General features: G+C 35.1%; 3 protein-coding genes and 1 non-coding gene across 4 annotated transcripts in view; 3 read left to right on the top strand and 1 right to left on the bottom strand.

Annotated features, from left to right (window-relative positions):
* Nucleotides 1-2,137: 2,137 nt before the first annotated feature.
* Nucleotides 2,138-4,368, top strand: LOC103502331 (adenine/guanine permease AZG2). Its single transcript, XM_008466229.3, has one exon. It carries the CDS (start codon nucleotides 2,382-2,384, stop codon nucleotides 4,026-4,028), a length of 1,647 nt encoding a protein of 548 aa, XP_008464451.1. The 5' UTR covers nucleotides 2,138-2,381; the 3' UTR covers nucleotides 4,029-4,368.
* Nucleotides 4,369-4,772: 404 nt separating this feature from the next.
* LOC103502332 (probable phosphopantothenoylcysteine decarboxylase) lies at nucleotides 4,773-6,919 on the bottom strand. The gene is made up of 3 exons (XM_008466230.2): nucleotides 6,838-6,919; nucleotides 5,910-6,267; nucleotides 4,773-5,353 (listed from the first exon to the last, which is right to left on the bottom strand). Exons 2-3 carry the CDS (start codon nucleotides 6,213-6,215, stop codon nucleotides 5,069-5,071), a joined length of 591 nt encoding a protein of 196 aa, XP_008464452.1. The 5' UTR covers nucleotides 6,216-6,267; nucleotides 6,838-6,919; the 3' UTR covers nucleotides 4,773-5,068.
* Nucleotides 6,920-8,351: 1,432 nt separating this feature from the next.
* LOC103502333 (callose synthase 10) overlaps nucleotides 8,352-13,554 on the top strand; it is a 33,025-nt gene continuing 27,822 nt past the window's right edge. The window contains exons 1-6 of the mRNA XM_008466233.3: nucleotides 8,352-8,541; nucleotides 8,640-8,897; nucleotides 9,525-9,622; nucleotides 9,773-9,936; nucleotides 12,514-12,637; nucleotides 12,733-12,843. Coding sequence (XP_008464455.1) covers nucleotides 8,690-8,897; nucleotides 9,525-9,622; nucleotides 9,773-9,936; nucleotides 12,514-12,637; nucleotides 12,733-12,843 — 705 coding nt within the window. The 5' untranslated portion in view covers nucleotides 8,352-8,541; nucleotides 8,640-8,689. The remainder of the gene's footprint in view (nucleotides 8,542-8,639; nucleotides 8,898-9,524; nucleotides 9,623-9,772; nucleotides 9,937-12,513; nucleotides 12,638-12,732; nucleotides 12,844-13,554) is intronic.
* On the top strand, nucleotides 13,175-13,276 carry LOC127148328 (U6 spliceosomal RNA). The gene has a single exon (XR_007819207.1). It is a non-coding gene; the product is annotated as a U6 spliceosomal RNA (small nuclear RNA).

Raw genomic sequence — 13,554 nt, 5'->3', positions numbered from 1 at the left:
AGGAAGGAAACATAGTTGATTATAACTTAAATTAGGGACATTTTAAAAAGTAAAATAAATAAAAATATTTATAACACCTAATAAAATTTTGTATTCTATTTAATACAAGAATATGGTAAAATATCTATAAGAGATAAAATCTATTTTTTTATATATATATTTTATAAATATTTTATCATGATATTCTTCGTTAAATTAATAATTATTATAATATACTTTTTTGGATAATAAATGATGGTTGAAAGATTTTTTTTCATTATAATTTTGGTTTGAGAAATGCGATATGTTTGGTATATTCCAAATTAATCTCATTTTTAGTGACTTGGTTCATCGGATTTTCAGGATCCGATTTAGTCGCATGGGTTGCCGGTGGTCAACAAAACTCTTCAACTTTATCCTTCAAACAATCAAATTCCTTTTCCTTACTTCTAAATCTTACTTTAATTGTTTTATTCCATTATTTAAGCTTATGTTTAAACATCAATTTGGTTTCCAAAATCAAATAAAAAATAGCAAATAGAACTAATGATACGATAGTCAACGATAGATTATGATAGTTTTGGCATGTGCGACTTCAATACATTAATACATTAAGTTAACAATTTAATATATGTACTCAACCTCATATTATATATTTCCTAGAAGTGAGTACCACGTTGCGACAAGAAAAAAAAAAGTAAACTAGCAAATTCACTATCCTTGGTTAGTTTTTTTTCTCCGATCAAATTGTAGTTTAGTCTTGTAATTTTCATTTGTGGTGATTCGGATGTAATATGTGAGTTTTTTTTTTCTTTTCTTCTAGGAATCTCTACCTCAAGAGATATTTTTCTTGTTTTATTTGTTCGAGATGCAAGTTATCCCATCTATAATTTATATTAGATTATTACCAATATCTTTATTCAGTGCATACTCCGATATAGATTACGATACCACATCCTTCTTCTTTATAGACCATCCCTTATCAAAAATTTCAAAACAATTAGAAAAACATATGTATTAAAATGACCCATTTTAATGCCCTAGTAAAAAAAAAACAAGAAAGTTCAAGAAAACTTACATACCAAAATAAGAATTTTATTTAGTACAACACCAAAATAAGATATGAAGGTAGATACAATATGTTTTTGAATAATTAAGAAAGAACATTAATTACAACCCATATTAAGTAACCTATTAAATTTCATACTATACTAGGAATCAAATTGTTTGATTATATATATATGTAATGAAAATGATGGTGACAATATTAGGGGATGTGGGTTTAGTAATTCCAAAATCCCGTGATTGGTATTGTAATGTATTGGTATCCAGATAGAACATAATTACAATTTCTTACAACTCAGTCAAAAGTCAACTTTCAAAACTCCTTTTAAATTATTACCAAATATAATATAATATAATATATATATATGTGTGTGTGTATGTATGAATAGAATATGATTGTATTTCCATATTAAATGAATGATCCAATAGTGGGATTATAACTGTACTCATAAAGCAAAATGGTGGAAGTGTAACCGCACCATTAATTTCTTACGCCATTCTCTTTTAATAAAATAACAAACAAAAAGTGAAAGCAATAAATTGGAAATACCCAATTTAACATTTTATTATCAATTTTCTATGCTTTTATTTATTTATTTATGTACTAATTTAATGTATCAATTTAGTTCATTGAATATAAATTAATATTCAATACTTTGAATACCATGTAAAAAAAATTGAAAACAAATATTAAGGTGGCGTTTGGGACGAGAAATGACTTATAATAGTGGTATTATAATAGTATGCATTTGGGATGCAGATAATCTCAGTTCTTGTCATGGTGCTTTCTTTTGCGGTGACGTATTTTCGCCCAGAATAATGAGAATAAGTATGATTATAATAGGCTAAACATGGAGCTCCACCCTCGCTAATTATTGGAGCAAATAGATCCTAAATAGTTTCAAAGAAGTTAATTCAACCATGTTATATAAGATAGATGCAAATCGTTGTAAGAAAATATACTTCGTTTTGAAGTACTAAAAACAAAAAAAAAAAAGAAAAGAAAAGGAATGAAACCATTACCGAATTATAGGTTGTTAAAAACCAAAATACTAAAATATTTTTTAAAAAAATGAAACAAAAGCGTGTAGTGTTCACAATCATCACACTTCTGTTTTATTTTTTTGGGAAAAAACACTTTTTAACCCTTTTTCCATTCCCAAAGAGACTTCTGTCTTACCCAATTCCCCTTTTCCCCTAAAATTCTCTTACCCAACCTCGCGTGACCCACGCACCTCTCTTTCCTCTTAATCTCTACATATTTGATATTTCTATATAAATCTGCCCATCTACATCCTCCTCTCTCAACCACCATTCCCCAACATAGACACATTTCGATGGGCGGCGGCGGCGGCGGAGGAGGAGGAGGAGACAGCGGTGGCAGCAGCCGCGTCGTAACTCGAAATTCATGGAACAAAATGGAGAAAGCTTTAAACGATGCAATTGCACGCAGTGTAGTGGGCAAATATTTCAAACTTGAAGCAAGAAATACCTGTTTCACCAAGGAATTACGAGCCGGTTTAGCTACGTTTCTCACAATGGCTTATATCATCACTGTTAACGCCAATATCCTTGCCGACTCCGGCGGCACGTGTTCGATGGCTGACTGCTCTGCACCCGCGAACGGAACCGCCACGCCGGATTGCATGTTAAAGCCAAATCCTGGCTACGAAAACTGCCTCTCGAAAATCAAAAGCGATCTCATGGTCGGTACTATTTTATCGGCTATGATTGGTTCGTTCGCTATGGGAGTTCTTGCCAATCTTCCTTTGGGCCTTGCTCCAGCCATGGGCCCGAATGCGTATTTAGCCTATAATTTAGTGGGCTTTCATGGATCCGGCCCAATTAAATACCAAACCGCGTTGGCCGTTTTCTTGGTTGAAGCTTGTTTGTTTATTGCTGTTTCCGCGTTGGGGATTCGTGCAAAGCTGGCGAAATTCATTCCTAATTCAGTTCGGTATGCTTGCGCTGCTGGGATTGGGCTTTTTATAGCGTTTGTGGGCTTGCAAGCCCATCAAGGATTGGGCTTAATTGGGCCTGACTCGGCTACATTGGTTACACTCACAGCTTGTAGCCGTACAAATCCGGAGACCGGAGAATGTCTTGGAGGAAAAATGCAAAGCGCAACGTTTTGGCTTGGTTCCATTGGCTTTGTAATAATGGCTTATGGACTAATGAAGGATTTAAAAGGGAGTATGATATACGGCATCGTTTTCGTGACTTTGGTGTCTTGGTTTAGGGGCACGGCTGTGACGTATTTCCCTCACAACCCACTCGGCGACGAGAGATACAATTACTTCAGAAAAATAGTGGACTTTCACAAAATCGAGAAGACAGCCGGTGTTGTTAGCTTCAACGGCTTCAACACAACAGAGGTTTGGGTAGCGCTAGCGACGCTGTTTTACATCGATGTACTCGCGACGACGGGGACGCTTTACACCATGGCGGAAATCGGCGGATTTGTGAACGAACGAGGAACTTTCGAAGGTGAATACATGGCGTATATCGTCGACGGTTGTTCGTCAGTGGTAGCGACGATGCTTGGAGTTTCGCCAATCGCGACGTACGTGGAATCGTCGGCGGGGATAAGAGAGGGAGGGAGAACGGGGATTACGGCGATGGTGGTGAGTTTTTGTTTTATGTTGTCGTTGTTTTTCACGCCGTTGTTGTCGAGTGTACCGCCGTGGGCGATTGGGCCGTCGTTGGTGATGGTGGGAGTGATGATGATGAAGGTGGTGAAGGAGGTAGAATGGGGAAATGTGAAGGAAGCGGTGCCGGCATTTGTAACGATGGTTTTGATGCCGTTAACGTATTCGATAGCGGATGGGATTGTGGGTGGGATTGGGGTGTACGTTGCTTTGAGTTTATACGACAACGTATTGAGGGTGATGAAATGGTTGATGAAGATGAAGAAGGTTGTGGCGAGAGAGCAAAATCAGGTCTCGGCTACTGCGGCCAATACAGAGTTGACAACTGTAGTTTAGATTTTAAGTGCTTTGTTAAAAAGCTAAGAACAAAAAAGAAAAGAAAAAGGGTACAAAGTTAGGGTTGGGAGGAATGTGTTTGATCTACTAACAATGGGGGCAGGATGAAATTAAATGTTCTTCTTCTTTTTTTTTTTTTTTTTTTTTTTTTCCTTTTGGCTTTTACTTTTAGGGGTATGTAAAGTGGAAGTGGAGGTGGCATATATATGGGGACACAATGCATTCCATTGTAATAGATCAAACACTTTTTTTTTTTTTTTTTTTTGTATTATGTAGTAGTAATGTTTTGTTTTGGACTACCAAAGTGTTAATGTGTAAGAAAAATAATTAATTGGTTTCATCCTTTTTGTATTCTTTTTCCTAACAGTGATATTTAGTATTTAATGAAAGGATTAGGAGATTTAATTTGAAATTTTGAGAGTGGTTAGAAGACTAGAATTATATTTTAATTTGTTTAAGATTATTAGTACTAAGTTTTTTTCAATAAACTGACTTTTTTTTTGTGAGTATTTAGTATTGAAATTTTTAACTTAGTTAACTAGTCGTATATAAAAGTTTATCCAAAAATATATTCACCATAAAATCGAAAGTTAAAAGGACTCAAATTTTATGGCTTATGGTAAAAAGAAAAATTCTGTAGGTTTAGGGTTTCTTTACCCTGGTAAGGTAAAATATATTTTCTTAAACAATAACTGTTTTTAGATTAATTCCACAATTGTAAGTGCTGTCTTGAACCATCAAAAATAGAAAATTAGAGAGCAGTACTATTTATTAGTGTAAAAAAATGGTTTGATGTCAAGTAAGATTACAAGTGAGATGATAAAATTGGGAAGAACAAAGAAAAAAAATGTGAACGAAACAAATTTCATTTACAGCCTACCCATCCCAATCTCAGTCAAACCACAAGAACACAATCACAAAGGCTTCACGAGATGGACGGGGCAGATATATTATTGCAGCTTCTAATTTGTATGCAACCCAAATCATCCCATTTGCCAAACAACTTAAAGAAAAAATGGCCATCTTCCACGATTTTACACTTACTGGTTGGCTGTTTTGTTTCTCTTACGTTGTAATTCGATGAATAGAATCACAGTTGCAGAAATGTGGCTCGGTTCGGCCATGACACCATTGCATTGTTCCACTGCATTTGCCACTGGTCGTATAAGAGTAATTCCAAGATCATCAACAGACACAAGATGTCTTTCAGTGAAAGAATTCTTCCACATCAAGGCGTTCATGGCGGGTGCAACAAATATAGGCTTGTTGTAGTCCCATGCTCGTACTATGCAAGTTAATAGATTATCACACAATCCTCCCGCAATCTGATAAGAAACATGGACATTGATAAAGTTTACCAAACCACAAGATTGATTTGGATCAAAATCCCATTGGTGTAATGACAGATAAACACGCGAACCTTTATAACAAACCAACTATGTAGCCAACGTTCATACAAGATTTACCTATAGAATAAAAGAAACTAAAATATATGGAGAAGAACTTTAAAAAGAATGCCAAGATTTGTACTTCTGATTAGAAAACAGAAAGGGTGTTCGTCAAATAACTTGAATTGGAATACAAGAAAATACAAGCCAAATGCACAATAACTAGTTGCCCCAACCTAAGAAGTTGAGTCCATCAAAACTAAAGTTGGTCCAAGATTCTTAATGCACGAAACAGAAATGTTTTAGTTAAACGAAGAGCTATGGGGCATCCATTAAAAGCTGCACAAAACTAAAGGGCACCAAGTGACAATGATGTCCAGCCTGTTAATTACAATATAAGTTTAGTTATTGGTAGTTAAGTTATATGTTTAGTTTGAAGTAGAGACTGAAAGGCAAGACTTGTATAAATAATGATCAATCATATAATATTAACCTTTCCAAGTGTGTTTGCCGAGAGTGGAGCGATAACCATAATATCAGCCCAGTTGCAAAGATGAATGTGAAGGCATTCGTCACCAATTTTCCTCCAACTGGACCAATCATCGTCGTCGTTGTAAAGAAAGACGTTCTTTGGGAGGGATTGTCGATCGATGAAGAACAACGCTGCTCTTGTGGCAACAGCTCGAACATCCGCCCATTCAGAAAAACATTGGCATATGGTTCTAAACTTCAATGCCGCAACACTCCCACAAGCAGCAAGAAGAATGCGGGGTCTTCTTTGCCAGTTGTTGACTTGCATGGACACCCTTTCTGTTGAAAACCGACTTCCTAAAGAATTTAGGCTTCTGTTTCTGCAGCAAGAAGAATGTGTAGGCTTCTGTTTTGAAACTATAAACAGATTATTGACGAAAAACTAAGTAAACCACAATAGTTTTCAATTTTCATCGATCAATGGGTTGGTTTGGTACCAACATGCATCATAACAAAACAGATTTTGAATTCAGGTTAATGTTCTCCATCCAAAACAAATCAAAAATAAATTGTACAAGTTCAAGGGTTGGAATTTCAGATTCATCATTTAACCTTGATATCAACTTCTTCCATTGAGCGATAATGCACATTGACATCTAAACATTAATCAGCAGTTAAAAATACAGAAGATGACAGAAAAGAAAACCCTTTAACTTGATTCAGCGTTTGAATTCAGCTCAGTGGGCTCCAATGCAAATCCAAGAACCAGAATTTCAAAGTAATTTGACACTCAAAATTTTACTGGGACGATAGCCGATTCTTGCAATAAAGAAGTCAATAATGGTTTAAAAATACAAAATCGTGAAATTGTATATCATTTTTTTGGTCGATGGCTTCTTTGTTAATGAAAATGCATAGAATTCAAAAATGGTAAAGGAGAAACAACAAACCCCTATGGTGATTTTATTCCTCAAGAGCCTGATGATGATGGATCTCCTCAATCTGAAAAGTCTGAATTCTAACCTCTCGAGCATGAAGTTAGGATATTAAGAGGGAAATTCTAGTATTTAAATACAAGTGTTTTGTCGAATAAACGACACCGTTTGGAAAAGGGTGAAAATGGGCCAAGCCAGACAGCCCATAACTAAATTTTAACTTCGACTTTTTTGCAATTTTTTTTTAATACATTATATGATAGGGGTCAAATTTTTAACTTTTGACTTTGATAGTAGTTATAGCCATGCTTGATGTGAGTATGTAATGGTATGTTTTTTGTGTGTTGGGTTTTACTAGAATTGAAACTTTCGAGGTCAGATGAAGAAATGGACAAAAAATAACCTCGACATAAACCTAGATAATTAACGGGTCATCCCATTTGCATAACGACACACCAATTAAAGAACGAGACAAGCGCAACAAATGTCAAAGTCTTGATCTTCTCAATAAAGCTAGACAACTCAAACAAATCCCGACTCTTACAAGCACCAATGTTTTCAACATAGTTTGACACAAGAAAAACACGACAATAAGACCCACACTCGAAATAGTCAACATCAACGATATGTTTCAAATCTCTAATCATCGCAATGACTCGAAGGAATGTGGTAGGCCACTTGAATCGCAATGGGAACAAAAGAGCCATGAGAGTTTTGAACAATTCAACCAATTACACCATAACCATCGAGGTCACTCCATGTTTTAACTACAAAGTAAAGGGAGATTTATTAATTATTAATTAAAAACAACAAATAAGCTTAATTAAAAATTCACAAGTGTTTTTGAAAAGTAACTAAACACAATAGTTTATTGTAATCAATTCAAATACTTCATTCCCACTTTTACAAACATGTCGCGTTATATCCATAGTATTGAGTTTCTAACTAACCAATAAGCGTAAAAAAAAAAAAAAAAAAACTCATAAGTTTACCTAAATTCATCAACAAAGCGTAAGAACTTTTAAACCTACGTGACTAGCTAAAAGAAAAATATCCAATTGATGATAGAGGTATACAATAAGTAAGATTCATATATCAAATAGATTGTTCTTTTAAGAAGCAAGCCACCAGTGTACGAGCAACAGCTAAGGCAAGTGCGAAGCTACACCTTGCCTTGAAGCAAGTTGAAGCACATTAACGATATCAAAGTTTATTTCAATATTCTGATGTATTTTTATAATTATCGCATTTTCATTTATGACTTTAAACCATTGTCTCGTAGGAAAAAAGAAATACATGGATGAAAATACAAGAATTAGAACATAGTAAAACACAAATTACATAGGCAAATTAATACTATCGCTATTTTCACTTTACACGGCATATGGTCATAAAAGTTTTCAAATGCTTAAGTACTAAGTCAAGGAAGACATTAATTATTAATTTAAAAAATAAAAAAAGTCAAGAAAAATGAAGAAAGATATTTAAAAAAACCAAAAAGAAAAATCAGAGAGCGCGTAAGGAAAGAAAAACCAAAGATGCGATAACGGGCGATGGCAACCGCTGTTTTCCCACGACGGGCGGACTCAAACGTCGATTAGAGAGACCACTCTAAAACGCGCGAGGGTAACTCAGTAATTTCACATGGCGCCACCCAAAAGCGAAAACGTTGTTCCTTTTTGTTCCACTGTCTCCTCCGCGTTCTAATTGTATTTCTTCGTGAGTTGCCTCTTTTGTGCTATGCTTTAATGTCTGTAATCTGGAATTTCGTCTTTTCGTCTTTGATTTTCAGCTGAAATCGATCCCTAAATTTGAAGGTGAAGTCGCTTGTCGGCGTTCTCGGCCGTCGATTTAGCGCCGGAGTGTCATGGCGAGAGTGAACGATAATTGGGAGAGGCTAGTGCGTGCGACTTTGAAGAGAGAGCAGCTTAGAAATGCAGGGCAAGGCCATGGGAGGACTCCCAGTGGGATTGTGGGAGCCGTGCCGCCTTCTCTTGGAAAAACTACCAACATTGATGCTATTTTGCAGGCTGCAGATGAAATCCAAGCGGAGGACTCCACTGTTGCTAGGATTTGTAAGCATTTCACATCCATTTCCTTCTTTTGTGTGTGCGTGTCTGTGTGTTTTGTTTTTATTTTTTTATATGAACTTCATCATGGGCATTGAGTTGGGTACCTTACGAAGTTTGATTTCATCTATCTATGGCTTGTGTTAATGCTTCATCTCCATCTCTCACATTTATGCATAGAAATGTTGTTATCATTTGCCTTTTTTTAGTTTTGAACCGAGTATATAAGGTATTTGAATGACCTGCATATGTTTTAGTAAATAACGGAGTGGGTGGGAGTGTGGTGTATTGTTATGCCATCAGTTATCCAGATATAAAGCGGAGTATATAAGTTTTTCCTAATGTAACTTTCATCTTTGAATATTGTTTTAATCTATTAGAAGTTTGAACTTCAAGTCCGTAGTGTCAATTGACATGGAACAATTGACGTTGTGAAAATTTAGAATTTTTTATTTTTGAATTTTGACGATGTAACTAGCCAACTGTAGGTAGTAGTATTCTTTTTGACACATTAGACTTTTGCAATGAAACAAGTTTCGCAAATTTTTTTTGCTCATCTCATTGAAAAGTCATGGCCAAGGGATAGATTCTTCAGTACGTGCATGCAATTAAAGCTGTATTTTCCTGTTTTAGTGTGTGAGCAGGCGTACAGAATGGCTCAAAACTTGGATCCTAACAGCGACGGTAGAGGTGTTCTTCAGTTTAAGACCGGATTAATGTCTGTTATTAAGGTATAATGTAATCTGATTCAAATATCCATTTTCGTAGTCTTAATTGTAATGTAAATGTCATAATCTTGTTACACTTTTGGTATTTAATTGGTTTTTTTTCATCAGTTTAAACTGGAAACTAAAGCTTTAGTGACATGATATCTATTGCAGCAAAAACTTGTAAAGAAGGATGGGGCATCTATAGATCGTCATCGTGATATTGAACATCTGTGGGAGTTCTACAAGCAATATAAGAGACGGCATAGAATAGATGATATACAAAGAGAAGAACAAAAATGGCGGGAGTCGGGAGTAATCAGTGCTAACTTGGGAGAGTACTGCCCTTATCCTTCAATTCTAATTTTTTGATGTCCATCAATTACACATTCACTTGCATGCCATATTTGCTGTCTTCTAAATGAACACTACCTGTGCCTCTTAGAATCTATCATTGATAGAATATGAAATTTTGCTATATTTTGTAAATATTTTCAATAGTTAGCCATTTACAATATTTTTCTTATTATTATTATTATTACTTTTAAGGATACTATTATTTTTCTATCCATAATTATTTTATTTTGCATTTAATAAATGCTATCATATTTGATCCCAAGAGGAGTATTGTACTCTCAAAACACCAGGCGTTTTCTTTTCCCTTAATGCTAATTATTTGGATGGTTGTGATCACTATGGGTTTGCCTCGTGACCACTAGGGTCAATATATTAGTAAAATGTTCAGAGAGAATGATTTGTCGTGAAGGCTACGTACTTAGAATTTATTATCCATGAGTGTGGAGACCAAATATAGTTGGGTTAGAAAGTTTTCATACGAGAATAGTCAAGGTACATGCAAGTAGACTTAGACACTAATAAAAGAAAAGTAATTGGACGGTTGTGATAAATTCTTGAACCTCATGGTATACTCGCAGAAAAAGAGTAAGGGTGGAGTTGATGAGGAGTGATCACTTTTGTTAAAGTGGCCTAGCCTAGATGTTGGTGAGATGCTTGGGTAGGAGCGAGTATATTGTGGTGGAAGGATGAATGCATGATATGCTTTTGGCGATGATATTACTTTAGATGTCAAGGACCTCTTCTCTTCTTGGTATTGATATTGTGAGCCTCTTAGTGTTGGGTGTGGTTAAGGTTTTGATGTGGGATTTGGAGAGTTTGTATCTTTTACACCTTCAATTTGTTGATGATCACCTCCTTGGGTGGAGAATTTTGACTTTAGGATTGGGAGAAGGGTTGTTTGCCTTTGTAGGTTAAATCCTTTGGAGGACTTTTCTTGTGAGTTGTTCTTTAGTATTTTATTAGATCCTTTTCCTATTGTTGAGTCGGTTTTTAAAGTCTTGTGATGGATTAACATACCAATAAAAGTTAAGTTCTTTTCCCATGTCTTCCTTTGCTTTTTGACGGAGAATACACCAGAAAGGACCAATGAGCGAAGGCAACTTCCTCTTAAGCCGATACATCGTGTTTGCATGACCATATAAAACTTGATAAGTTTTGCATTTGAGCACATGTAGAATCCCTATTTTTGTAATTTTATTTAATCAATGAAATGTTTTGTTGTGACGTGTGAATGTGAACATCTGGGATCATTTCCATCAACTTTCTTCCTTTGTGTTGTGCATGGAATGGTGTATTCTTTATTGGCCATATGACGTGGATCTTGATCATTTTCTGTGTGTTTGCCAGCTCTCTTATTTCCTTTGGACTTAGGTTTAAGCTTGTTTGGGATTGCTTTAGCTTGTAGCAAAAATTGTTTTTCTATGATTGAGGAGGTACTCTTGAACTCTCCCTTTTGGAGTAAGGGCAGAGTTCTTTGACATGTTTATTTTGTTGCTATTTTGTGTGGAATTTGATGATAGAGGAATGGTTGAACTTTTTGAGCGGCTAGGCTTGGCGTTTATTCTTGTTCTGTAGTTAGTGTTGGGACTCTTTCTGTGGGCTTCTTTCTTTCTTTCTCTCCCTCTCTCTCTCTGTTTTTGGTATGCCCTTGCTAATTTTCTCATTTTTCTCAATAAAAGCTTAGTTACTTATTAAAACAATTCTAGATGCTTGAAATCTACTTCACAATTTCTACCCAACAGTTTCATCAATTCATAGTTTTCTACCAAACAGTTCTCTGAAAAATACTTTTGCTGCTGCTTGGAAAATGACATCGCCCAGACCATCACATGAAAGCGGCTTTTGAATTACATTTCCTTCTTTATTTTGGTCTTCTTCTTCTCCTTCATCTTTACTTTGTATCCTGTCCACTTTAAAGTATACCATGCAAATATGTAATTATGATATATCGACAGGGTTCTTATGGGTAATGATTAGGTGTTCTTATGGGTAATGATCGGTATAGCCTTGTCTACACCTATATCCATGTAGCCCATTATTTATCACATGGTAAAAAAATAATAATTTATTTTCTTAATTATTTTTTTGCCACATGGTAAATTTTAATTGGGTAACTAGTGGGCTACATGGAGATAAGTGTAACCAGGGCTACATCCAATTATCCTTTTTGTTTCTTATTATGTTTATTCTTAGGCAGTGGGAAGTTCTAAGTTTTCTTGTTTGTTGAATTTTCTCATTTCTTGCCTTTGACTAGTTTGACATCTTAGCACCTTTAAATGTTCATCTATTTTTCGTGAACTAAATATTTGATATGAGGGAGGCCAGTGATGAAATTGCTTGGTATAGAATATAGGTATAAACCTCTGTCTGTGAATATGCCTTTTCTATATTCTTCGAGTTTCTTCCTAGGATATGGTTTTAACATCTCTTTTTGCAATATCGGTATAAACATGTCTGTGTATTTGCCTTTTCTACATTCTACGAGTTTCTTCCTAAGTTATGGTTATAATATCTCTTTTTGCAATATTTCATTAAAGTTTAAATATCTTTGGGTTTAGGTTGGAGCTTAGATATTCTGAAGCGAAGAAAGTAATTGCTAACCTTAGGGCTTTAGTTGAGGTGATGGAGGCTCTCAGTGGAGATGCAGATCCTCAAGGAGTCGGAAGATTGATTATGGAGGAGGTAGTAAATTGTAGCTGTAGTGCATTTCCACTCAGTCGTATCATTTCTTGATTTATATCAAAGTTTTGACCTTAATTTTCTTTATGATCTTTCAGCTACGAAGAGTTAGAAGTTCTGATAATACATTATCCGGGGAATTTGTACCCTACAATATTGTACCTTTGGACGCACAATCACTAACAAATGCCATTGGCATTTTTCCTGAAGTAGGTGAAACTTAAGTGTCTGACTCTTTTATGTCTCATCGCTCATTCTTATTTTATCTTTTTTATTTGAAAAGAAGACAAGCTTCTTTATTATTATAAAAACTCAAAGTACAAGAAAATTATACAATGAGACATTCTTATTTTATCTTTAAACTGAGTTTTCATTGACTGAAAAGTATAATAGTGATACTTAATGGATTATTTAACATATTAGTTATTACCAAGGTGCCTTTTCTTAGATTTTGGAGTCATATTATATTTACGATGCTTACTTATTGGTTGGTGCAAATCGTATAATCTTTTTGTGTAATAGCATGACCAATTTTGTGTTGTCCCTCTGGGAACATCCAATAAAATTGGAACGATCAGAGAAGATTAGCATGGTCCCTGTGCAAGGATGACACGTACTAATTGAGAAATGGTTCCGAAATTTTAAAAATGACCAATTTTGTGTTGGTTGGAAGAACCTTTATTTCGTTTTATTTTTGCTGTTGTAAATTAACGGGCTTTTCATTGATATAATAAAAAGAGACTAAAGCTCAAGATACAAGGTCTAAAATATGAAAAATAATAATCACAATAATCCCGAAATCTAGGGGTTGGTATCTGAGCATCTCAACGATGCCCAAGTGCACTTGGTCATTGGAAAGCTTGTGAATTCATTGGTGGGGTGGGTTGGGGTGAATGGGATTAGAGCTAGGGAATTTAAGG

This window comes from Cucumis melo, chromosome 2 (genome assembly GCF_025177605.1).
Source record: "Cucumis melo cultivar AY chromosome 2, USDA_Cmelo_AY_1.0, whole genome shotgun sequence".
Lineage (NCBI taxonomy): Eukaryota > Viridiplantae > Streptophyta > Magnoliopsida > Cucurbitales > Cucurbitaceae > Cucumis > Cucumis melo.
This window is presented reverse-complemented; position numbering and strand designations above follow the sequence as displayed.

Excerpts from the sequence above, each read along its gene's own strand:
- LOC103502332 (XM_008466230.2), bottom strand. The coding sequence starts at position 6,215 with ATGCAAGTCAACAACTGGCAAAGAAGACCCCGCATTCTTCTTGCTGCT. Across the intron at positions 5,354-5,909 it reads CGGCAAACACACTTGGAAAG|ATTGCGGGAGGATTGTGTGA; the intron begins GTTAATATTATA and ends GTTTCTTATCAG.
- LOC103502331 (XM_008466229.3), top strand. The coding sequence starts at position 2,382 with ATGGGCGGCGGCGGCGGCGGAGGAGGAGGAGGAGACAGCGGTGGCAGC.